Source organism: Durio zibethinus, chromosome 12 (assembly GCF_047325235.1).
Source record: "Durio zibethinus cultivar Kanyao isolate XHJ-2024 chromosome 12, ASM4732523v1, whole genome shotgun sequence".
Classification (NCBI taxonomy): domain Eukaryota; kingdom Viridiplantae; phylum Streptophyta; class Magnoliopsida; order Malvales; family Malvaceae; genus Durio; species Durio zibethinus.
In genome coordinates, this window is record NC_143173.1 from 1,348,205 (window position 1) to 1,375,942 (window position 27,738).

The following is a 27,738-nucleotide window of genomic DNA, read 5'->3' on the forward strand; positions in this document are numbered from 1 at the left end:
TTCGATGGAAACCCTGTGGATTTCAACCGTGTGACAGCTTGCAAAGCCATTCTTTCACGGTGGATTTGATGAAAATGCAGCAGAATATCCCTGCCGTAACACATTCTAGCACTGATTCCATCAATAACTACTAAGAGCAACGGAGTTACAATCATGGATAAGGATGCTTTCATTCTGATTGTGGAAGCCTATTACCATTTTGGCTCTTATATATATAGGAATAGATGGATCTTTTTAATTAAATTGTAAATTATTAAGCTTAATTAGAATGTTCTTAATATTTTTGTTATGGCTGAGCTCCGACCTTGGGGTGTTTTTGGAAAGGCAATGGGGAAGAAAAGGACGGTTAGAGGCAAATGTAAGATAAATTTCTTGCGTTTGCACTCTGACACATATGTCAAAAAGATTCACGTTGGAAATGAAGTGGGAATGAGAGAAAATGAAGTAGTATCAAGCTGTCTTAACGATGCTAGGACCTTCATATTTATAAGTAAATTATGATGGATCATTAGAGGATAATAAGAATAATACTGAGCTGATGTGACATTGAACGTATCAGATTAATTTGATATATTAAATTAGTACAAAATGATAAAAGTATCTCTAATTATTTACTGAAAGCTTCAAAGAAAAAAAAAAAAACCATTATACCTCTTGACCATCAAATGCTCCTAACGATTTTCTTCAAAATTGATAACTAATTATTTTATGATGTCAAGTGTTGATTCAATTACGTGGTAAGCATAATTCATATCTATTAAATAATGTGTATCTTGTAGAAGATAGAAGAGATGACTTTAATAGCTTTTTTTATTAATCTATTAGCAAAGTTAACATTTCTTATGTTCAATCTCAAACAGCTTTTACAGGGGAGATACTTCTAGGGAGTGCTGCCGTTGCCAACTATACTTTTGAGCAAAACTTAACTATAGGCCTCGGAGAAGAATAAAAATGAAAAACGAAAACTTACAACTTAATTTAGTTAATTTATATAATCATTTTTAAAATATAATATTCAAATCTTATCATCTACAACCTATTTTTTTATACATAAATTACGACTTCTATATGTATAAAAAAAACACGGAAAATGAGAAATAGTTTGAGCTAATTAAATTTTAGGTTTTTGTTATATGTTTATATATTTTTTTTTCTTTTTTCTTAAACAAAGAAGGAAGGGAAACATGTTTGAAAGTCTACCCCTAATACATAGGGTATTTCCACCTCTAGATAATACATTCCATACTTTTTTAAGACATGTTGGTGTTAATTATTTCTCCTTTCCTATCCTAAGTTCTCCAATTGGTCATTGTTTGAAAACCCCATTAGTCAAATTGCCAACTGTTAATTGGTTGGATGCCAAGGAATCATGATTTTACTTTCTTCGCTAATTTTGGGTTTTAATGGCTGAATTATATAAGGTAGTAGATGATGATAAAGTGTTAAACTCTTATTTTCAATTATTAAAATTTAATTTTTGATAATTTCAATTAAAAAAAACACATGGAAGAAGTTAATTACTTATGGAAGTGGAAGTGGAATTGAATGGATGTATCTTTTCCATTTCATTTCTATAAAAAATTGAATCTCCGTTTGTTGACCCTTTCGTGATGGGCCTATTAACATTACACGTAAAGTTTATATCATGTGATAGATGTGATGGAAGTGTTGAAGTGGTCTGGACCATTCTAAACACATAAATATAAGATCTTTCCAAAATATCAGATTGAAAGTTTAATATTCGAAAGTTCAATTCTAATCTAACCATTTTTTATTGGAGCCTTTGGAAACTTCAATTCCATTTAAGTTTTTCATTATTTCATTGATTATAAAGATAAAGGTATTTGTTTCTTTGACCAACAGCAATCAGCCAATCACACTGCTGAAAACATTTTATATATAAAGTCCAAATAGCAGATATTACCAGGAAAACATTAAAAAAAAATCGAAGATTTAACAATTACACAAAACTATTCATCAGGTAGAGGAAAAATTAAAAATATAATAATAAAAAGGTAATGTGTGGAATTCATGAATTATAAGGTGGTGTTGGTGGGTGGTGGAAGCAGCAGCAGAACTCTTGAACAGTCAGACGGTGCTGGAGGAACAGACATATGAACGGGTCCGCTCGGCATTGGGGAAGGCCTTTTGATTGGGATTGGTTTCCCAGTTTTTCTGCCACAACAATCATATAGACTGGATTTTTACGATCACCTCCCTTAAGTTCTAGAATATAACTCAGAAAATTTGAAAGCATCAAAATAATGCATTTTTTATTAATTTTTTCTGTTCATTGTGGATTGAGACATGGCTCTAATTGAAGTTTGAAATCATATACAGTTCAATGCCATGCATGAGAATTATAAACTACGAAAAATTCAGAAGATTATAAGCATTTCTGTTACAGGGCATTTGCACATGCTGGTTTTGAAGGAAAAAGTGGTTCATCTACAATCAAGCAACCCTGAATATGAAGAGTAGTTTTATATTGTTCTAATAGTTTTACTACTTTCAATTTTGGTAGCTTTGAGAGGGCAGTTGAGATCTTTGAATATTATATTGTTTTGAATGTCTTAAATATTTTATTATTTAAGACATTGAGAAAATTAATAAGAAAATGACAATATATTAAGAATGCCAATTACCATTCTATATATCCTCTTCCACCTCAACCCCATTCAATGTTCAATTATACGGCTGATGGGCCGGTAGAACACCTACATCATGGACTTTAATCAAGCAATGGAATAGAAAGGGAATCAGGATGATGTTTCTGATGTGCAGGAAGTTGATTGTAGCTACTGCTTCCCTCTTCCTCAAAGTAGTTGCTTTGTTCTAAGGCTGAATTTGACTTTATAGATCCTTCCTTTAAGTTACTATCAGGTATTTTATTGCCTTCTACAAATATCGTCTGCATTGTACTTGATGTCGAATCAGGTGTACTATTGTGGATGGTATTTGTACGAAGATTTTGGCCTTAAGAGAACTGCTTAACTGCTGCTCATGTATCAGCTATCGCTGCACTAAGACTAGATGATTTCTCAATAGCAGATGCTTTTAAATCAGGAAAGTGTTGGGCTAAAAACCCCAATCCAATCACAATAATGGAAGTAAAATCAAACAATTAATCAATAACATAAAAAACAATAATTTAACGTGGTTCAACTCAATTGACCTACATTTATGGATGAGAAAAAAATTCGCTAATTGTAGAGAATTACAGACATACATTAAATCAAGCACTCAACAATCAATACCCATAAGCCCTCTCAATCTCTTCTAGTCTTATGGAGTATTTTTAACCCAAACAAACACAAACACATGTGCTTGCTTTCAACACAAACAAACACGTACCTATATGTACCTATGCATCATATCTATTTAAACTCTCTCAGTCTCTTCTAATCTACTCATAAACATTTAAATATACACACCCATAAAATGTAAATCTCCAGTAGTCTTATAGGGTGTCTATCCCATAAAACCCTATAGCTATCTTACATATTTTTTTCATACTTAACCCTATGAAAAATTTACCTATTTATAAGTATACAAACTTGCCTATTAGAAATCCCTTTCCTCTTAGAATTCTTCTTCTACAAGTCAAACTTGCCTATTAATAATCAATTTTCTTTTAAATTCTTCTTTTACAAGTCTTCTTGTCCATCAAGTAATATTTAATCAATCCCAAACAAATCTCTTAGATATTTGAGTCACTATTCCCAACAATCTCAACCTTGACTTATATTTCATCAAATCATCTGTCTTCATACTAGACATGCTTGGCTCTACCTGCAATGAAAGTCTCACAATCATCTTCTCTTATGTGTCCTTACGCTTCACGCACATCGATCCTCAATCCTCAAAATTTGAACTCGAACTTTTCTCTTTAATCGAGCTCCTCTAGGCGTGCCTTTTCCCATGGCTTGAACTTTCAGCTCTTCTCACGTCTTGAACCTTCAATTCTAATCCAATCCCACTAGCAAAAACAAAATCAAATGATTAATCAATCACACAAAAGGTAATGATTTAACGTAATTCGACCTAATTGACTTACATTCATGGATAAGAAAAAAATTTACTAGTTGTAGAGAATTACAAACATACATCAAATCAAGCACTCAACAATTAATACACATAGGCCCTCTCAATCTTCTTTAGTGCTATAAAGTATTCTCAACTTAAACAAATACAAACCCATGTGCACCATTTCAAAACAAACAAACACATACCTATATGTATCCATACATCATACCTATATGGACCCTCTTAATCTCCTCTAATCCACTTCCATGCATCATACTTATGTGGACCCTCTCAGTCTCCTCTAGTCCATTTATAAACATTCAAACATACACACCCATAAGATGTAAATCTTTGTAGTCTTATGGGGTGTTTATCCTATAAAAACCTATAACTCTCTTGTATATTTTTCTCATCTTTAACCTTATAAAGACTTTACCTATTTATAAGTATAAAAGCTTGCCTATTAAGAATCCTTTTTCTCTTGAAATTCTTCTTCTACAAGTCAAACTTGTCTATTAAGAATCTCTTTTCTCTTAAAATTCTTTTTCTACAAGTTTTTTTGTCTATCAAACAATATCTAATCAATCCCAAATAAATCTCTTATAGGATTTCAATCACTATTCCCAATAGAAAAGGACGCAAGAATAGATCTTGGCTTCAAGGAGAAAGGATTTATTCAAAGCAAAATGAGATAAACCATCACTCATAACTTTTTCCATGTGATTACCTTTTTTCCAAATTATAAATGCCTTGGTACCCTTGCATTTCAAATTTATATAATCACATTTAAAAGGTAACATTTAATAAATTTAGAATTCAAATCTTAATATCTGTAACTAGGAATTGTGAAAATCAAACTAATATTACTGATTAAAGTTGTAGTGGATAAAAAAATTGATTATGTTAACTAGGAAAGATAAACCTAAATTTTAATTTTTGCAAAATTAAACGTTTGACTTTCATAGATTTTTATATAACTTCATTTTTATATAAAATCATGTTTTATATTTGAATTAATATTGTTTTTTCAATAATTTTCTTAATTTTAAGAGTCTAACATATATTGTAAAACTTGATTTAACCAAAAAAAAAGTAACTATAGCAAAAAATAATAAGGAAAAAAGTCTTAGCTTCTCTAAATTTTTTGTAATTTTACTTTTTTTAAAAAATATGTATTTATTTATTTATTATCTTTTCTAAGACCTAAAGAGTTAATAGTCTAGCCGTGGGATTTACTCCCATAAAATTGATGGACGTAACTTGCCAAGTCTTTTTTGTTCTTCTTTCTAGAATTATCAAATTTCAATGGACCATCAAATGCCTTTTGTGGAAAATTCAAGTTGAAAATTGGAGGTCACAAGTTTTCTTTGTAATTCAACAAATCAAAGTGGTTAGCTTACTATGAAAAGATGGAAAGCATTGGTTACCAGTTTTCATCCATACAGAGTAGATAAGTTGGTTTAGGCTCCTTCTTTACTTTTCAATGCATTTATCATTATCATTACATGTTTAAGACTTTGTCTTGAATTGAAAAAATGATGCTGATGAACGGTGATTAAAGTTATATTTAAAATAAATAAAAAAAAATAATTGGGTTAATTACGAAAGATATATTCAAATTTTGCAAAATTAAATGTTTAAAATGACATATATATAAAAAGTATTATAGCTTTATTTTTATATAAAACCAGTGTTGTATTTGAATTAATATTCTTTTTCAACAATTTGCTTAATTTTAGCCAAGCATACATATCAAAATTTGAATTAACCAAAAAAAAAAAAACTATAGCAAAATATAATAATGAAAAATAGTCTTAATTTCTCTAAATTTTACGTAATTTTTTTTTCTAAATTTTTCATTTTTCATTTCATTTTTTCCTCGTTTCTAAGACCTAACAAGTGAATTAGCTGGCATAAAAAATAAAATTACGGGAAACTGAACTATAACCCAACTATATTAGTCAAATCATGTTCATCAATATAAGTTAATTAACTATGTAATTGAACAAGCATAGTGATTTACACAATTTTTAATTAGCTAAAAATAATTGTGTTAACTATGAAAGATAAACTGAAATTTTAATTTGCAAAATTAAACGTTTTACTTTCATAGATTTTTATATAACTTCATTTTTATATAAAATCATGTTTTCTATTTGAATTAATATTCTTTTCTCAATAATTTTCTTAATTTTAGGCACCAAACATATAAAGCAAAATTTTGATTTAACAAAAAAAAAAACTATAGCAAAAAATAATAAGAAAAAAGCGTCTTAGCTTCTTTAAATTTTTTGTAATTTTATTTTTTTCTAAATTTTAATTTTTTATTTATTTATTTTTCTCTTTTCTAAGACCTAAAAAGTTAATTGCCCCGGCTGTGGGACTTATTCCATGGACTTGATGGACTTAACTTACTTATCAAGGTTTTTTTTTCTTCTTCTAGAATTGTCGAATTTCAATGGACCATAAAAAGGTTTTTGTGGGAAATTCAAGCTGGAAATTGGTGGTCATAAGTTTTCTTCAAGGTGGTTAGCCTATTATGAAAAGTTGGAAAACATAGGCCACATGTCACGGGCTCCAGACTTAAGTCAGAATCTGTGCGGAGCGCCCGATGTGCCGGTCCAGGACGTGACACACAAGCTTTCTTCGTACGGGATAAATCAACTGGCCTATTTATGTTTCGTGTTTGTTGCTTTTCAATACATTTATGATTATCATTACGTGTTTAAGATTTAGTCATAAATTGAAAAAATGATGCTAATGAACGGTGATTAAAATTATATTAAAAATTAATAAAATAATAATAATTGTTTTAACTACTAAAGATAAATTAAAATTTTTGCAAAACTAAACGTTTGAAATCACATACACAAAGTATTTTAACTTTATTTTTATATAAAACCTGTGTTGTATTTGAATTAATATTTTTTTCAACAATTTGCTTAATTTTAGCCAAACATATATAGCAAAATTTGATTTAACAAAAAAAAAGAAAAATAATATAGCAAAAAAAAAAAGGGAAAAGGAGTCTTAACTCCTCTCAATTTTATGTAATTTTATTTTTTTTCCTAAATTTTTCATTTTTTATTTCATTTTTTCCCTCTTTTCTAAGACCTAAAGAGTTAATTGGCTGGCCGTGGGACTTACTCCGTAGACTTGGTTGGCTTGATCTCCTTGTCAAGTTCTTTTTATGTTTTTTCTATACGTCGAATTTCATTCATATATATGAATGCTTTTTGTGGAAAATTCAAGTTGGAAATTTAAATTGGAGGTCTTCGAAGAAATTTCCTACGCTTGATGTGGTGGAAAACATTTTTCTTTAACTTTATATATTATGTGTTGGTAGCAATGATCAGTATGCAACCATGAAAGCGGTTACAATTTCCTTGTTTGTATTTTTTCTTGTCATCGCAGCCACTGTTATTAGCTTTTGTGATGGGAATTCCAATGTCCTTTGCATTGAAAGTGAGGGGCAAGCCCTTTTGAATTTCAAGCAAGACCTTATTGATCAATCAAACAGGCTATCTTCTTGGGTTGAAGGTGAGGATTGCTGTGAGTGGGTTGGTGTTTTCTGCAATAACTTGACTGGCCATGTCAAAGAGCTGCACTTGGGTCTTCTTTCAAAAGGACCTGATGCGGATGAGCCGGTTGCTGAATGGGGTGCTTACCTTCGGTCAAAGCTAGGAGGCAAAATAAATCCTTCTTTGATCGAGTTGAAGCATATCAGTTTCCTAGACTTAAGCAACAACGACTTTGGAAGCCTGACAATTCCCGAATTCATTGGGTCGATGAAGAGCTTGACATATCTTAACCTTTCTCTGGCAAATTTCCAAGGACAAATTCCCCATAGTATTGGAAATCTCTCAAAATTGCTTTATCTTGATCTTGGACACAATCCCCTTTTTGAAGCTAAAGCTCTTCAATGGGTTTCTGGTCTTTCGTCTCTGCAGTACCTTGATTTGAGTGAAGTAGATCTTCGTAAAGCAACTGATTGGCTGCAATCAACGCAAAAACTTCCTTCTTTGGTGGAGTTACACTTGTCAAGATGCTCTCTAAATAATGATCCATCTCCAATCAGTGTTAATTACACATCTCTTGCTGTTCTGGATCTTTCCAGAAACACGTTGTCTTCGGTGCCTACGTGGATATTCAGTCTTGTTAGTCTCGTGTCCATTGATCTTAGCTCTAATGGAGTTGAAGGTGTGATTCCCAATGGTTTTCAAAACATGTCTTCTCTCAAATTTCTTGATCTTAGTAGGAATGCCTTCTCTTCATCGACACTCAGCTGGTTGTCTAATTTAAACCGACTTCAATTCCTTGGTCTTAGCAGTGCCGGCCTGCAAGGTAATTTTTCAAGTGCCATTGGAAACTTAAGCTCTCTTACTCATCTTGATGTTTCACATAACCAGCTTGAAATTATAGAACCTAAATGTTTGGAGAGTCTTTGCACTCTCAGGGAGATGGATTTGTCATATAATGGAATTGATAATGAGGTATCAGAAATCATAGAGAGTTTGTCTAGATGTAGTTTGGATCGATTAGAGTCATTAAATATTGCATCTAACAAACTTTCTGGCCATTTACCTGATCAACTTGGCCAATTTAAAAATTTGGCATACCTTTCCCTTTCTAGAAACTCCATTTCTGGTCCCATTCCATTCTCAATAGGGAAGTTGTCATCATTGAAAGTTCTTGATGTTTCATACAATCGAATGAATGCAACTCTTCCTCAAAGTTTAGGACAACTTGGGAATTTGGAAGATTTAGACGTTAGCTATAATGTGTTGGAAGGAAATATATCAGAAATGCACTTTTCTAATCTCACGAGATTGAAATTTTTTTGGGCATCTAACAACGTGTTAACGTTTAAACCAAACCCAAGTTGGATTCCTCCTTTTCACTGTAAAAGTATTGGTTTGGGTAACTGGCATCTTGGTCCACAATTCCCTCAGTGGCTACAATTCCAAAAGAACTTGTCTTTTTTAGATATCTCCAGTGCTGAAATTTCAGGTGTCATTCCCACTTGGTTTTGGAACCTTTCGACTCAATTTGAATATCTAAACCTTTCCCATAACCAACTAGGCGGGGAGATTTCATATTTATTGATGAGTTCGATGGTTGACTTGAGATCCAACCAATTCACAGGTCCATTGCCACGGGCATCCTCTGATTTGGAGTTTTTATTTTTGTCTAAGAATCTAATTTCAGGATCCTTATCTAATTTTCTTTGTAATTTCCCACCAACTAAACTAGAAACTTTGAGCATTCTTGACATTGAATCAAATCATCTGTCAGGTGCAATTCCAGATTGTTGGGTAAATTTGCAAAGGTTGCGAGTCTTAAATTTAGGAAACAACAATCTAACTGGGACAATTCCTATATCCTTGGGATCTATGCTTCTTATTGAGTTATTAAACCTTCGTAACAATAACCTAGTTGGAGAAGTACCATCCACATTGGATAACTTATCTGATATGCTTATTCTTGATCTTAGTGAAAACCATTTGACGGGAAGTATTCCAGCATGGATTGGAGACGAGCTTTCAAAACTCGTGGTTCTAAACCTCCGCACAAATAACTTTCAAGCCTATATTCCTGATCGAATATGTTTTCTTAATTCTCTTCAGGTCTTGGATCTTGGTTATAACAACATTTCAGGAGCTATTCCAAAATGTTTTAGTAACTTAAGTGCCATGGCCACAAAACCCTCCGACCAACACCTGAGTTACTGGGCTTTCGAATTAGTCTTTGATAACCTGTTTTATTTGGATGCATTATTGGTGACAAGAGGAAGAGAGGATGAATACAGTACCACACTTAGACTTGTTACTAGCATAGACCTTTCAGTTAATAGTCTCACAGGAGAGATCCCCAAAGAACTTGGAAATCTTATGGGGCTGCGGTCATTAAATTTGTCAAAGAATCTCCTAATAGGAAAGATACCAGAGAACATTGGCAATATGGAGGTGTTGGAATCTTTTGACTTGTCAATGAACCGACTCCATGGTGAAATCCCTTCAAGTTTCTCCAATTTGAATTTCTTGAATCACTTGAACTTGTCCTACAACAACTTGACGGGACAAATTCCATCGGGCACCCAGCTCCAAAGCTTTGACAGGTCTTCTTACATTGGCAATCACCTTTGTGGACCTCCAGTCACTAAAAATTGCAGCGGAAATGGCGAAACGCCTGATTTTACAAATGGAGGTAGCAGTGGAGGAAAGAAAAGATCTAAGGTGAATTGGCTTTATGTGAGCATAGTGCTTGGATTTGTGATGGGTTTTTGGGGAGTTGTGGCTCCCCTCTTTTTCATCAGGTCTTGGAGGTTTGCTTATTATCAAAAACTGGAGCAAATTGGTGATAAGTTATACGTGTTTTGGGCTACTATTGGTATGTAATTATTTGTATTGGCAACTCATTTCGGTGTGTTTGGTAATGTAATAACTTGATTTGCATATTCTTTACTTAATCCATGTATTCGGATTCAGAAGTGGTATTACATGTTGTAATTTATTGAAATAAAATAAATTATGTTAATGTATTTGACTCATGTATGTTTGAATTTAATTCAATGAGTTGAAGATACAATTTTTTATAAGTCATTTAATTTGAAATATTTATTATTCTAGTCTTATTTATGATTTTGGTTTGTTATTCAGAAGTAAAATTTCAAAAACTACAAATTTTTATAAATCCAAAGGAATTGAAAGCTTTTATTGTAACTATATAAAAATTGTAGAGTTTATGGGAAAAAAAAAGTATTTGGAAATGGGCCGGATTTAACGAGCCCGTTTTTGTCAAATCACTCCACCCTACAAACCCATTAATGAATCAAGCCTAATAGTCTTTTTACCCTATTTTATGTATTTTTTTAATTCTATTTATCAAAAATTTGAAAATAATAATAAATATAAAAATATAAAAAGGCAAAAAAATTAAAAAATTAAACGCAAATCTAAATCATCATAAAAAATTTTAGTCGTAATTTTCTTTTAAATCTAAATCATCATAAAAAAATTTAGTCGCATTTTTCTTTCTCTTTTTCTAAAAGTTTTGAAAAATGTTTATGATTTAAAATAAATTAAAAAAATCTTAGATTTGATCAAATAATTTATAAATTTGAAAATAAACAATAAATGTACACATCATAGCAAAAAAAGCCAACAGAAAAAAACGTGACCATAATAAATTAAATATTTTTTAATTTTGATATATTTATAAGATTCAATTTGTACATTAAGGAGTTTTAATTTTTAGTATCGGTTTTTTTTTTTTTTTTACGTTTAGCGACGTTTATAAACGTCACTAAAAAATTTACAGCGTTTGTAAAAAGCGCTAGTAAGAATGTCGCCTATACACGCATCGCGAAAAATAGCGACGTTTTTTATAAAACACTACTATATTAACGATATTTGTATTTGAAAAATTTTATATCTAAAAAATATTGTTATATTAACTGTATTTATATCTTTGATACGCCGTTAATTTAGTGGCGTTTTAATTAAATATTTTTTTAATTTTGATAGATTTACATAAGTTAAATTTTTATTTTATTTTTATTAAAAATAATTATAAATAGTGGGATCAAATTCTAGTAATGGATAAAAGTGTATAAAATAATGACCAATGCATATATGAACAATCAAATTTTTGGCCAATAAAATATTAGAGACTAATTAAAGAGTGGCAAATCATCCAATTAAGGCTGGAAGGTTATGCTTATGTAGGGTGTGAATTTGAAGAAAAAAAAATGAAAAAAAGGTGGCACTTGAGTGGAGAGGTAAAACCAACCTATAATGGCACCTAGAAAGTGACCACTGACTTTTTACATCTTATTATCAATTCAAAAAGTTAGTATAACATCAATTATGCTGGTTTAAGAAACTTATTTATGATAAATTTTGACATAATTAATAAACAAAGGATTATATGAAATAATTATTCAATGTAAAAATATATCTTTTTTATTTTATTAAAATCACACCATAAAATAATATTTTTAAAAAATGTTGATTATTTCTTTTATATTATACGTTATTATTAGATAGGTAAATTTTTATTTTAACAGCATTCACTTATTAGTGATACTTGAAAAATTAAAATTAATCCTTGTCAATAATATGATTATATCATATAATTTAAATGAAAAGCATATATATATATAGATATATATATATATATATATAGATAAAGCAATCTTTTTATAAACTCAAAGTCTAACCTAATTGATTTATATAGATATTTTAAAAAGTTCTTCTAATCGGATTAAAATTTAAATTTATGCACTTATAATTTTTTTAATTCTCAAATTATAATTTATTTTGTATAAAAAATAAAACTACGACAAACTTAACTATAACCCGACTATATTAATCAAATCTTGTTCATCAATGTAAGGTAATTAACATTGTAATTGATCATTCTAAGCATAGTGATTTACAATTTTAATAAGCTAAAAATATAAGGTATAGGCAGGACATAAAAGTGAAACATCACGGGTGATGTAAGAGAATTTTAACTTGATCTGGCCACCATGCCCCGATGAGTATTCCTTTTGACTCAGCTGTTGATTCTACTATTAACGACCCAATAATGACGTTCGACGCTAATAACTTGTTCATATAATTTTACTCTCTTTCCATCGTTTCTTTAATTTGTTCTTTCTTTTTTTTTTTTTACTTTTTTAAAATAAATATTTGAATAATGTAGCCATTCCCTCCGTAGCTTTTAATTACTATATATATAACACTAAGCTTCAAATTTCATTTCCTATGACCAAAACCAAAAAGCAAAATCAAAGAGAATTATAAGATCGAAGAAAAATCGTTTCCATAATAAGAATTACTTTTTCATACATGGATTATTCGTTTTTTCAATACCTTAATCTCCAATTGTCTCTTGAATCATCTTCTTCCTATATTTCTCAAAAAAATTCTCACCAGAATCATTCAATTATCTCCATAACCAAACCCTTTCTTTCAATGGAAATGACTCCCAAGAAATGTTCCTTTGGGAGTCCTACATCAAGCATAGGAAAACACTTTTGATACCACATCCGTTAATAGTTTTAGAAAGGATCATTAAGTGAACTTGAATGCAAACGAAGATGAGACAGGAAAGGAGGTTTCGTATAGAGGAGTTAGGAAGAGGCCATGGGGAAAATAAGCAGCTGAGATGAGGGATTCCATAAGGAATGGTGTTAGACTTTGGCCTGGAACCTTGGATATAGCTGAGGCTACAGTTAGCGTATGATCAAGCTGCACTCGCAATGCGAGGTCCGATGTGATACTCAATTTTTCAATGGATATTGTCATAACATATAGATTCGAAAATCTATAGCTAAACTTAACAAATGAATAGAGTTGCCACCAATCTTTTTTACTAGGTGTGATTGATCACCTAAAGAATCTATTCCTTTAAGGAGCTTCTAAGCTTGAAGAAGGGTCCTTAAAAGAATGGGTTTAGGTCTATTAACCAGAACAGGTTCAGGAGTTCGGTTACATGTGAGAAAGGTTATAGCACCCCCACATGCCCATCCGAAAGATGGTACCATATTATTTCGAATTTATCTTAAAGTATTGAGTCTAATGGTTTCAAATTTTAAGTTGAATTTTTTTTAAGAATTCTACCATAATAATAAATTAAAATTAAAAATTAAAACTAAAATTGGGCCAGAACTGAGCTAAGCCCCTGTTGAATCAAGCCCAATAGGCCTGGGCTTGGGTCCAGACAAATTAAGGTGTCTACAATTGCCTCTCTTTGCACATTTTCTGTGAAATAGGAATTGTGTAAAGACGTAGACACCCTGCTCATGGTCATCCCAACAAATTTATGCTCTTTTTTTATTTTATTTTTTTATTATTATTTTTTTAAACAAAACTCCTCTAAATAGAAGCAACAGACTTCAAAAATAAATGGCTCATCTGAATAGAGACAACGACCTTTCAGGAAATAAATGGCTCCTCTAAATAGAGGCAATGAACTTTGAGAAAATAAATAGCTCCTCTGAATGGAGGCAACGAACTTAGAGAAAATAAATGGCTCATCTGAATAGAGGCAACAAACTTTGAAAAAATAAATAGCTCCTTTGAATAGAGGCAACGAACTTAGAGAAAATAAATGGCTCCTCTAAATAGAGGCAACAAACTTTTAGAAAATAAATGGCTCCTCTGAATAGAGGCAACAAACTTTGAGAAAATAAATAGCTCATCTGAATAGAGGCAACGAACTTAGGAAAATAAATGCTCCTTGACAATCATGTCCAAAGGAGTCAAAGATCATGTTTGAAGGAATTTTAGGAAATTATACCCAAAGGTCTTGCAAATCGATCCTGATACCAAGAGACATCCTTTTTCAAAGATTAAAAACTTACCTCACAAACTTTTTCTCAAACGAAAATTAAAAAATCAAAAAGTCTTTACATCTATTTTCTCCATGTGGGGATCCTAGAATACCTTTGCTTTGTGAACTTATGCACTATGCTTGCTTGAATACAGTATATGCTATGCAAAATACAATGTGTGTAAAATTCAATGCATGCTATGCAAATGCTAGCTAATTAATTCCCATTTAATTATGGTACCCAAGTTTCTCAAGCTTTTTCTTTGGCCTCGAACCCTTTGTTCTGCAAAGATCAAGTCAGCGTAACTCGTAATCATTTAATTCTCACGTTCTTTTTGCAAGAAATTTCTTTCCAAATATGTGTCCTTATTAGGAACTGAACATCTCAAATTTGCCTTTATCACTGTTAACATTTCCAATGTAATGTAGAAATCTTTCATGCCATTATTTATTTATCAATCATTATTTCAATCTCAAAAAGTAAGAATGCATTCACACATTTCTTCCATTGCAAGGTATTAAGAAGAAAAGAATAAGGATGGTTAGGAAATAATCAACAGTAGAGACACACAAAGAATAAAGTAGAATATCTTTTATTAGCAAAAATGCTGCTGACAAACTCTAGGCAATGAAAAAAATTACAAAAATGGGTATAGGGAAGGTAAAGCCCAAAAATGAATAATCAAACGACCATGATAACATATCTCAAAGTCCCTTTGAAAACTCAACCATCTGATGCACTTAACAACTTAAAGCTCCTCAGAATATGCTAGCCTCCATGCCAATGAACTTTCAAATTCGATGCTGTATTCTCTTCATCTAAGTTGCCTTTTTTGTTTTTCAAGTTAGATGCCCCCTATGACTCAAATCGCCTTTTTTGAGTTTTCGCCTTGAGTCCTTCTTTTTCATTTTTTTTATTTTTTATTTTTTCTCTCTTTTTTTAAGCATAGTAATTCTTCACAACATCAAAATTTACAGGATGAGACAAATTATTTCCATCCATCTCTGCTAGTATCAATGCTCCACCCGAGAAAGCCCGTTTCACCACATATGGCCCTTTCCAATTTGGGGTCCATTTCCCTTTATTATCATGCTGATTTGAAAGAATTCTTTTTAAGACCAATTCTCTCTCTCAAAAACGATGAGGTCGGACCTTTTAGTCATGAGCCCTCATCATTCGTCTTTGATATAGCTAACAATGGCATAACGCTATCAATCTATTTTTTTCAATGAGATTCAACTGTTCATAGCGTTCTCGAATCCACTCAGTCTCCTATAGTTCAACTTCTTTTAAAACCTTCAAGGATGGGATCTCTACTTCCACGGGCAATACGACTTCCATCTCATAAACCAAAGAAAATGGGGTTGCCCTAGTAGAGATATGCATTGATGTCTGATAAGCATGCAATGCAAATGGCAACTTCTTATGCCAATCTTTATAAGTTTCAGTCATCTTCTCAAGAATTTTTTTTATATTTTTATTAGCTGCCACCACTGCCCCATTCATTTTAGGATGGTATGGCGTTAAATTATGATGCTTAATCTTGTACTTGATACATATTTCTTTCATCATCTTACAATTCAGATTTTTTGCATTGTCTGAAATGATTCTCTTTAAAAGTTCATATCTGCAAAGATTTTTTTTTATAAACTTACAAACTATAGATCGTGTCACACTTTCAAATGATGCTGCTTCCATCCATTTTGTGAAATAATCTATCATCACAAAAATAAACCTATGCCTGTTAGAAGCTTTTGGGGTAATAAGACTAATAACATCCATGCTCTACGTAGAAAATGGCTAGGGTAATGCCAAAATATGTAATACAGATGGCGGAGCATGAATCTTATCAGTATAGATTTGGCACTTGTGACATTTTCAAGCATAGTCAATGTAATCACTCTCTATTGTCAACCAATAGTACCCTGCTCTCATGATTTATCTTGCCATCATATGTCCATTGGTATGTGCCCCACATATTCCATCATGTACCTCTTCAATAATTTTTTTAGCCTCAGCCTTATTTACACACCTTAATAATACTTGGTCATGGCTTCTTTTGTAAAAAATATCTCCATCTATGAAAAAATTCATGGCTAGTCTTCGGATGACCCTTTTATCATTCTCTGTTACTTGGATAGGGTATTGTTGATTTTTAATGTACTGTAAGATATTATAATATCAGGGCTTCCCATCCTCTTTTTTTACATTAGAGTAGTGAGCCGACATGTTTTTGACATCTAACTTGATAGGTTGGATGTCAACATTATCACTAATTCGAACTATTGCTGCTAAAGTAGCCAAGGCATAGCAATCAAATTCTCTTCTCGAGGCAATTGATCAAATTGAGTATATTCAAACTGCTTGATCAACTCTAGAATATACTTACGATATAGAATGAGTTTTGAATCTCTCATTTTTCATTCTCTTTTCAATTGATATATAACTAGAGCTGAATCTCCAAATACCTTCAATGCATTAACCTTTCTGTCTATAGTAGTGTGCAAACCCATGACACATACATCATATTCAGCGATATTATTTGTGTAATTAAAATTCAACTTCGCTGTTATGGGATAGTATTGCTCATCTGGAGAAATCAAAATTACCCTAATTTCATGTCCCAAGGCATTGGTAACTCCATCAAAATACATTCTCCAATGGTACTCTTTATACCCTTCCCTTTCTAGCTGAGAAACAATCATCAAATCTTCATCAAAAAATTCCAATTTCCTCGGCTCATAACCTTCAGTAACACGATCTGTGAGAAACTTGGCTATGACACTTTCTTTAATTGCTTTCTGGTTTACATACACAATATCATACTCTGAGAGCATTACTTGCCATCTATCAATTCTATTAGACAAAAAGGGCTTTTCAAATATGTATTTAATTGGATCCAATTTTGCTATGAGCCATGTGGTATAATAGAGCATATATTGTCTAAATATTTTAACAGTCCAAGCTAATGCATAACACATTTTTTTCTAATGAAGAGTACTTGGATTCATATTCTGTAAATTTTTTACTCAGATAGTAAATAGCTCTTTCCTTTCTGCTAGACTCATCTTGCTGCCTCAGCACACATTCCATTGAATTCTCGTATATTGTGAGGTATAAGATTAAGAGCTTTCTTGGAACAGGTGGCACCAACACTAGAGGATTAGACAAGTATTGCTTTACTTTATCAAAAGTCACTTGGCATTCTTCATTCCATTCTTCAGGGTTGTTCTTGTGAAGAAGCTTAAATATGGGATCATATTTGTAAGTAAGTTTAAAGATAAACCGAGATATATAGTTCAATCTACCCAAAAAACTTCAAACTTCTTTTGGTGTGCTGAGAGGTGACAAATTTTGAATGGCCCATATTTTATCTAGATCAACTTCAATCCCTCTTTCACTGATCACAAAACCTAGCAACTTCCCTGACTTTACCCCGAAGGTGCACTTAGCTGGATTCAACTTGAGTTAAAATTTTTTCAATCTCTCAAATAGCTTTCTAAGATTGGTGACATGATCTTCACCTTTTCGAGATTTTGTAATTATATCATTTACATACACCTCAATCTCTTTATGCATCATGTCATGAAAAAGCATCACCATGGCTCTTTGATATGTTGCCCCAGTATTCTTTAACCCAAAAGGCATGACTTTATAGCAAAAGGTCTCTCACATAGTCTCGAAAGTGGTCTTTTCCATGTCATCTCTAGCCATTTTTATCTGGTTATATCCTAAAAATCCATCCATAAAAGAGAACATTGAATGCTTGGCCGTGTTGTCTACCAGTGTGTCAATATGAGGTAAAAGAAAGTTATCCTTTGGGCCAACCTTATTTAAATCATGATAGTCTACACACATTCGTATTTTATTATTTTTTTTAAAAACTGGTACTATATTGACTACCCACTCTGGATACTTGACCATTTGTAAGAAACCTGTATCAAATTATTTTTTCACCTCTTCCTTAATCTTTAGTAACATTTTAGGCTTCATCTGTCTCAATTTTTGTTAGATTGGTTTACATTCTGGCTTCAAAGGTAATTTATGCTATACTATTTATGTATTGAGCCCAGGCATATCTTGATAAGACCAAGCAAACACATCTACGAATTCTTAAAGTAGATTTTTCAATCATTGTTTATCTGTCGACGAGAATGATGTGCCAATCTTAACCTCTTTCTTATTCTCTTCATTTCTTAAATTCACCAATTCGTTCATCTCTTGATGGGGCTCAATTGGTTTACTTTCTTGCTCAATCAATCTCATTAGGTCTGGAGAAATAATATATTCTTCAGAATCATCTTCATTATCAAGTGCATCAGTATTAATTGATTTTTCAAAATTAACCCCTTGATCGTTATCATTATTATTTTTCTGTTCATTCAAGGACCTGAAATTTAATTAAATGGGATGTGTTGGCGAAATGTATGAAAAAAAAAAGAAAACAAAAAAATGAAAGTACTAGAAGAAATGAATGAAAATGCATCCTTCCTAAGTTTATTAAAATAATAATAGATAAAGGGCTCAAATAAGAAAGACCACCCCAAGGCTTTGGGCATAAGCTATTGGAATGTTTAATTACATTGAACTGGTATCAAGCATAGCAGGCATCTCAATAATGTTTCAGTTGTTCAGCTTGTAATCTGGTAGGCAAGGACAAACCCATGTTTCATTCTTATTCCCACTTTTGTCCTCAATTACACGAATGAAAAAATTAGCAAATGTTTCTTCCATGCTTCGTTCTAAATTTTCCTTTACAGTTGGGTACAGGAACCCTCCAGGCTTGAAAGTCTCATATAAATATGGGATAATCAATGCTGTCTTGCTAACTTGTCTTCCCTCAATTTCCCAGTCTTCCACCTCATAACCAAGGCCCAATCTTTCCTTGTTGTCCATTGTTGTCAGAGGCTCTCTTATCCCTTGTAAATTTTTTCCCAATCCCATTCCAAGATACCAACATTTATTGATGACCTGACATCTCACTATCTTTGAATAATGTTGACTTTTGGGTCCCTCACCCATAGAGTTGATTAACTCAAAGGATCGATAAGAGCATTCCATTGTTTCTTCAGCAGCTTCCATATACGGAGTATTCAAAGGCTGAGTTACCAGCATGTCTTCTTCTCTAAACACTATTACCAACTGCCCCTCCACATTGAACTTGATCTTTTGGTGCAGGGTAGAAGGAACAACACCAACCATATGAATCCATGGCTTTCCCAACATGTAGCTATAAGACAGAGAGATATCCATCACTTGAAATTTTACATTAAAGGTGTATGGCCCAATTTGTAAGGGCATCTCTATATCTCTCAAAACTTCTTGTCTGGGCCAGTCAAATGCTCTAACGATCATTTGACTGTCTTTCATATGGGAATAATCAATAGGTAGCCTTGCCAAAGTTGACATATGTATGACATTGATAGTAGAACTATTGTCGATTAGGAATTTGGCTATAATATGGCTCTTGCACTTAACAGTGATATGCAGAGCCTTGGTGCTTCCCCTTTCTTCTGGAAGAATCTCATCATCATCAAATGATATGTAATTTGACCTGATCAGATTTCCAACCAAATGGTTCACATATTCAACAGACACATTATGTGCCATATATGCTTGATTCAACACTTTCAGTAGGATATTTTGATGTGGTTCTGAATTCAATAACAATGATAATAATGAGATACATGCCGACATCTTATTTAACTATTCCACAACTGAGTATTCACTATGTTTTATCAGTTTCAAAAATTCACAAGCTTCTTTTTTCGACACTGATTTTGGACAATCCTTTTTAGACACCACTTCAGGGTTATTCCTTTCTTCACTTACCTTGGCCTTTTCTTTTCTAGCCCTTTTCTAATATTTCTGGAGTATAACATCTTTCACTTCTGGTGATACCTCTCACACCAGTTATATTGGCAGTATCAAGCTTAGAGACATTCTCTTCTTGCCCCTGAATTATTGTGTCATAGCCATATTTTCATGGCACTGCTCTATTGCTCTAGTAAGGGAATGGAGCAGGGACTTTGAAAGTTACTAGCCTAGGGGTGAACTTGTCTACGGTCGACCTTGGCTTATTCCCATAATAAATTGTTAATGGTTTTGGAAATAGTTTTGGTGGCTGGTCAGTCATGAAGACTTCAACATTTTTTGAATCCTAATCTTCTTCATAGAATTTAATCTGGTGTGAGTCCATGAGTTTTTGCACTTCTTGACCAAATTGCTCACAAGTTTCAATAGAGTGACCAGATGTCCCACTATGGTACTTACAGCTTTTATCAGCTATACATGCTCCATGAAAAGTATATGGACTAATTAGTTGTATCATGTCAGCTTTTCATAAAATATCAAATAGCTGACTGAGAGGGGTCTTGACCTCTACCACTTTTTCCTTCAGATAATGCCCCCGTTCATCACTTAGAGCATTCACATGATGATTAGGCAAAGGATTGCCACTAACATTGAAGCTTCACTTCCTGTATTAAAATTGACCATTCCATCGTTGATCAGTTTTTGCACTTTATGTTTCAGGACAGTATAATTTTCAGTGGAATGACCAACAACCCCATAGTGATATTCACAATGAGCTGTGAGATCGTACCATTTGAGATATGGTGGCTTAGGTGGCTCTACTCGATTAAGAGCAACTAGATGATTGTTGTAGAGCTCTCGATATAATTCTATATATGTCATGGGAATTGGATCGAATATGAGTTTTTCATGAGTAATTCGTTGCGCTAATAAACCACTCATAGGACCAGCCGGACGAATTTGAGGCTTAGGGGAAGGTTGAGCATTAGAACCATATATGACAGTCTGTGGTCTAAAAATGGATCGATGGGTTAAGGAATAGAGTGACTGTGGATTTGGTTGGTATTGGTAAGCATTATTCACAGTGGAATAATTCTGAGAGTAGCTCTGTGGTGCGTAGGGTTGATAACCCCTGAACTGTTGTCTATCAAAGCTCACAGCCTGAGTTTCAATATCTTTTTTTTTAAGCCCTTTTAGTAGATGCTTCCTCTCCTTCTAACTTACCATTTTTTATGGCACTTTTAATAATTTCACCCAAGATCACCATGTTGGTGAAATTCTTTATTGCATTCCCTATCATCTTTTCGTAATAAAAAAATTTTATAGTGTTAACAAATAACACTGTAGTTTCCTTTTCAGTTAGAGGAGGTTACACCTAAGAAGCTACATCTCTCCATCTCTGAGCATATTCTTTGAATGATTCATTTGCCTTTTTTTTTTTCATATTTGCAAAGACAAACGATCAGGGGCCAAATCCATGATATGTCGATATTGACTGATAAAATCATGGGCCATGTCACTCTAGAAATGGATGCGAGTTCTTTCTAACTAGACATACCACCTAGCAGCAGAACCAGTAAGGTTGTCTTGAAAAACATGCATTAGTAGCTTTTTATTATGAGCATAAGCTGCCAACTTCTGACAGTACATGGTAATATGAATTTTTGGGTACTTTGTACCATCATATTTTTCAAATTTTGATACTTTGAACTTAAGAGAAATGACCACATCAGGGACTAAGCAAAGCCCAGCAACATCAACTGAACCATAAAAACTAATTCCTTCCACAACCCGTAGCCTTTGTTCTAGCATACTGATTTTAGAATCTTCTTGAGCTTTCACTTTTATCTTTTTCTTATCTTTTTCTTTCAGTTCATCCAAATCAGGGACTTGAATTGGTTATACTACCTTTTTAGTAAAGACAGGATTCACATAGCTATGAAAATGCCTTGGATTGGAGGCTGATGGCATTTTAAGATGTGTAAGGTATGTGAATTGTTGTGGTGGAACCTCTTGTGTGGACGGAGCTTGAGGTGGACCAAAACCAAGTGGATATAAGGGGTCAGTCACTTCTTATGATGAAAGGTCTTGTTGGCTTGTGTTCTCTTCTACCCCTTTCCCTTTATTCAACTTATTGAGAGCATTCAGAATCTTAGCCAACTCACTCTCAATCTTTTCTTGAGCTTTTTCCAATTTTTTAAATCGGTGAAAGTTTTCTTGCTCCATTTGTTTGGCTCTGGCTCTAGTGTTATATCGACGGGTAGGGTTTTTACTGGACGAAGCTATCATTGAACCTTGAGTACCATAATTATATGATTATTAGAAACTATGTATTTTATGTATGATATGCAAATGTATGCATGAAATATACTAATTTTGTCACATCATCAATATTGATAAAAGAAATCTCCATTTGAAACTTTATTAAATAAAATTTCAAAATTACACCCTAATAAAGTCAAAACAATATTTTAAAGTCCTAAACATCATCCTTTATTTATAATGCCTTCTTATAAACATCCTAGCTTGCTGGAAATGATTTTGTGCCTCATCTAGGAAATCAAGCAATTGTTGTCCATGGACTCCCACTGGTTACACCACAGCCTTCAAATTTTTCACTTTTTCTTCCATTTCTGATGCTTGGTCTGCGGCAACGTATAACTGATTAAACAAATGCCTTAGATGCACTTGTTTTTCTATGCACATGTCTTTCCATAGCCCACTCTGTTGAGTTTGTCTCTTGCACTCATCAGACAAGGCTTTTACTTGTGTTGTGAATCGATCCACTATCTCTTGTAACATTTGGTTATGTCTATGTGCCTAGCAGTGGCCTTTTTTTCTTCCTCCACCCTTACTTTTAGCAATTCATTTTTTTTTTAAAAGTCAAGCAAGCTCAAGTGTGACTGATGAATGTGTCATATCTAGATCATTAAATAAGCTCTCCACTGATCTTTTTGCTCTGTCAAGCTCTGAATTTTCAATTCTTGAAGTCGTAGACTCTCTTCTATTTCTAATTTCAATCACTTATTTTCTTGTTCCAACTCTTTTTTCTTGGATTGGAGTTTTCTCTTAGCTATTTCCATTTTAAGCAAAGGATCCTGAAGAATAGGTTTTGGGGAATGCCCTATTTGTTCACTAGGAAGCACAATGTCTTTTTCCCTCATTACATGCCATACACTATATTTTGGGGTGACGTTGTAAGTAAGCCTCCCTTGGTTAACCCTGGTGGTTTACTTCCATACCTTCTTGATCTTTTCAACCATTCTATATGCCCTTTTATCAGTGAATGAGAACTCTCACTGGTTAAGTCCATAAGTTTTTGAAATGAATTGCTCATATTCGGATTGTCTTTTCACCAAAGTTAGGGCATAAGTAACAGCACCCCATAAGCCTAATAAGAACACCCATGGCTGATTTTCACAACTGTATAATACTGTATCATGACACATCAAAGATGCTTTTCAAACTATCCTTGGACTATCAAAGGCTCAAAAATAAGAAACCCATTCTTCTTTTAATTTTGCTTGAGGCTATGTGCTGTAACAGAATTCCTTGATAGGGATGCTGGAACGAAGGTATGGTTTGTAAAATTGACTTTTTTTACATTTCATGTGACTCTTTATACATACATATAGCAACTGTAAACATCCATTAAATCAGCCTTTTCCATTTATGCGACAAAAGTTTAGAGATTGGATGGTTTCTGTCAAAATGGTTAGTGCTGCATTGATCTGATATACTAACTGATCAATAAAATCCACCACTGTGACATCAACATATCCGATGACTTTCAGAAAGATCACCAATCCATATAAAACTATAGCCATAGCCACTAATCCCTTATCATCATCTATGTGCCCCTGGATGAAATCTCGCAAAAAACTTTATGGAATAGCCTTACTTTCATCCTTTTATCTTGACACATGAATCGACTTGAAGCAAACTAAGTCCAAGCATTTGCACTAGCTTTTTACGATAGCCCACCTTATTGGACCAGTAAATATTGTCTGGGTTTGGTAGATCGAAGCAAAGTAAAACCATATACTCTTAAATTGTGGGCATCATATCTACTTCATTAAAGATGAAAAATCTATAAGAAGGATCCCAAAATTGGATGATAGCCCTAATCAAATTATTGTCCACTTCCCTGAAGTAGTGAAGCTATATCTCTATATATGTTCTCAAATGCCTCATGCCTTATCCTATTCATGCATCCTCAAACACTGCTTAAGTCAGCTAGATCATTTTACTGTAGCTTGAAGTGAACTTTCTCTGGTAATGAGGAAATAAAACCTTCAGGCAAGCAATTTCCTTATTTTCTTTAACCTTCCTCTGACTTAATTTTCAGTTGCTGGGCAAACTCATGATGAACTAATGTAGACTTTGGTTGCATTTGACTTTTTATGGATGTAAATGAGAGATCTGATTTATCATTAACTGATATGTGGTAAATATTTTCTATATGCAAATGATGGTGTTAGACATGATTATGAAAATGATGCATAAAATGATATGATATAATAATGCTTAAAACATGAGGATGGAAATGATGCATAGAATGATGTAACATAATAATGCTTAAAACATGAGGATGCATGTTGTAATGCATAAAAACAACCAAAAATGGTTAGATAATGAACTGTTCCTTCTTGTGTCCTAATTTTAGGTTATATCTATTGATAGGTAGGAAGGGCTCTATCTTAAGGTTGGCTTTTTAAGGGTAAACTATATACAGGGTTAGGTGGTTTTAACCACTAAAGGTTCTCAAATTGTTCCTTACATTATTATCCATCACAAACTAGTAAGGCAGTCCAATCCTCACCCATCACAGGCTACCAACGGAAAGGATTCAATTTAAGTCGGAGTATTTCACTAGCCACTACGGAGATTATCATTTCACGAGAGCGTAGGCACTTTATTCCCTCCTAAGAAGGACAAAGCCCAGGTATAGAGCTTATGCAATACAAATGCATGTGATAGTGTGTGTGAAGGAACATATGGTAATCATCCCCATAAATCAGACAAAAACAAGAGAAAAAACGTTAGTAAACAAATAACTTAAAACCATTAGTTCAAAAGATAAGATAAATTCAAAAATTATGGCTTGACGTTCTAGCAGTTCCTAGTAGAGTCATCAAATGGTCATAACCTATAGATTCAAAAATCTATAGCTAGACTTAACAAATGAATGGAGTTGCCACCAATCTTTTTTACTAGGTGTGATTGGTCAGCTAAGGAATCTATCCCTTTAAGGAGCTCCTAAGCTTGACGAAGGGTCCTTAAAAGAATAGGTTCAGGTCTACTAACCAGAATAGAGTTCAGGAGTTCGGTTACATGTGAAGAAGGTTATAGCATCCCATATGCCAATCCGAAAGATGGTATCATATTATTTCAAATTTATCCTAAAGTATTGAGTCTAATGTTTCAAATTTTAAGTTGAAATATTTATGAGATTCTTCCATTAATTTGGTAGAATTCTTAAAAAAATATTTCTTCACCTCAAGAATATTCAAGAATCCAATTTGATTTCTTGAAGAGGCTTCGTCGTTGAAAAAATATTTATTTATTATTTTTTAGTCAAAAACATATCTAATTATTCCTCCATTTGGGCCAAATTAAAAATATTCTCTCTTTTTGAATTTCTAAAATTTTTCACCATTTAGGCCTATTTAGAAATTCTTTTTATTTTTCTTTGGAAAGAAAATAATATGACAATTACTTTTATTGAAAATTTTCATTTAAACTATTTCACCATTTGGGCCAAATTTAGAGAAAATTTCTCACCTAGAGATTTCTTAGAAATTTACCATTTGAAATTTTTAAGAATCTCATCCTCGGATAATTATTACATATTTCCAATCAAAATTTTATTTGGAAAAGAATACAATTATTTATATTGAAATTTTATCTAAATTATTCCACCATTTGGGTCAAATTTAGAGGAAATTTTTCACCTAGAGAATTCTTATAAAATTTATCATTTGAAATTTTTAAAAATCTCATCCTTTGATAATTTATATTTAATTTCAAAATTTTATATTTTTTATTATATTTTATATTTTTTTTATTTTTTTTTGATTGAAAATAAATATTAATTATTCTTATTGAAACCTTATCTAAATTATTCCACCATTTGGGTTAAATTTAAACAAAAATTTTCACCTATGAATTTTATAAAAATTTACCATTTGAAATTTTTATAAATTTCATCATTGGATAATTAATATTTATTCCTAAAATTTTATTTTTACTTTATTTTACTTTATTTTAATTTAATAATTAAAAAACAAAAAAAACAAATAAATAAAATACTTAAATAAAATAAATAAGAAAATACCAAAAAAAATTTGAAAATGACTCGACTTAGGTTGGGAAACAGCTTGGCTCAAGATAGAAATCACAACTCAAACGTGCAGCTCGGAGTCACGGCTGGAACCCAGGCGAAGAAGCGGGTCGCTGGTTCGGGTGCGCTACGGGTCGGGTTGCATGTTGGCAAAACACGCGGATCCTCTATGTTTACTAATGCAAAAATGACGTCATTTTAGCATGATATAAAAAGCTCTAACCTCTGTTTTTTTCGTAGATGGCTCATTCCCTCTCTCTCTCCTTTCCCTCTTTTCTCTTCATTCTCTCTAAACAATCCCATATTCTGGTTGAATTTCTACCAGAATCTGGAAAAAGCCATCGGAATCTTCAAATCTAGCCAGAAAACTCATCGAAAAATTCAAAGTTCACTGAAAAATTTCGTTGGATTCTGGAAAATTTTCAGAAATTTTTCAGAAAAAAGTCCAAAAATTCAAAAAAAAATTCTAAAAATTCTATACTGCCTCTAAACACTTTTAGCTTCTGTTTCACCTCTTTGTTTCTTTTCCCTTTGATCCCTCTCTGATTTTTTTCTGATTCCTGTTTTAGCCTCTATTTATAGGCATTAATCAAAAACAATTTTTAATCAATACTTATTCCCTATTTGACTGGGATTCAATCTTTGAATCCCAGTCCAACTCTACCAGAAACTGTTTTAGAAGGAAACAGAAATTAAAACTTACTTTTCGGATCGAATAAAAATAAAAATAAAATAATGAAAATAATAAAATAATAATAATAATAATAATAATAATAACTTAAAATTAAAATTAAAACTAAAATTGGGCCAGAACTGAGCTAAGCCCAATGGGATGAGGCTCAGTCCCTGTTGAATCAAGCTCAATGAGCCCGAGCCTGGGCCCGAACAAATTAGAGTGTTTACAGATACAGTTTATGATTCACTTCAAGAAATGAACTATGGATTTGAAGAAAGTTGTTAACCTACTTTGACAATTGAGAAAAGGTACTCCATGAAGTGCAAAAGATCATGGAACATGAAGATCAAGAAAGAAGGAAATGGGGATGGAAAATATCTTGGTGTTTGAGGATCTAGGAGCTGATTATTTGGAGAAGCTTCTAAGTAAATCTAAGAGTGCAACTCCTTATTGGTGAATATTTGGGTGCAAACCCCAATATTTTTTCTTCTCTTTTTCCTTTCTTCTCCCTTTTCAATTGAGATAGTGGAGGAGGAC

The 27,738-nt window shown here is 32.6% G+C and overlaps 1 protein-coding gene and 1 pseudogene across 1 annotated transcript; both read left to right on the top strand.

The window, feature by feature from the left end:
- The first annotated feature begins 7,266 nt into the window (after positions 1-7,266).
- On the top strand, positions 7,267-10,466 carry LOC149515509 (receptor-like protein EIX2). The gene has a single exon (XM_089741581.1). The coding sequence runs from the start codon at positions 7,392-7,394 to the stop codon at positions 10,422-10,424; it is 3,033 nt and encodes a 1,010-aa protein (XP_089597707.1). The 5' UTR covers positions 7,267-7,391; the 3' UTR covers positions 10,425-10,466.
- Positions 10,467-12,881: 2,415 nt separating this feature from the next.
- Positions 12,882-27,658, top strand: LOC149515510 (ethylene-response factor C3-like; annotated as a pseudogene).
- Positions 27,659-27,738: the final 80 nt, after the last annotated feature.

Coding starts and splice junctions, on each gene's coding strand:
- LOC149515509 (XM_089741581.1), top strand. CDS start 7,392: ATGAAAGCGGTTACAATTTCCTTGTTTGTATTTTTTCTTGTCATCGCA.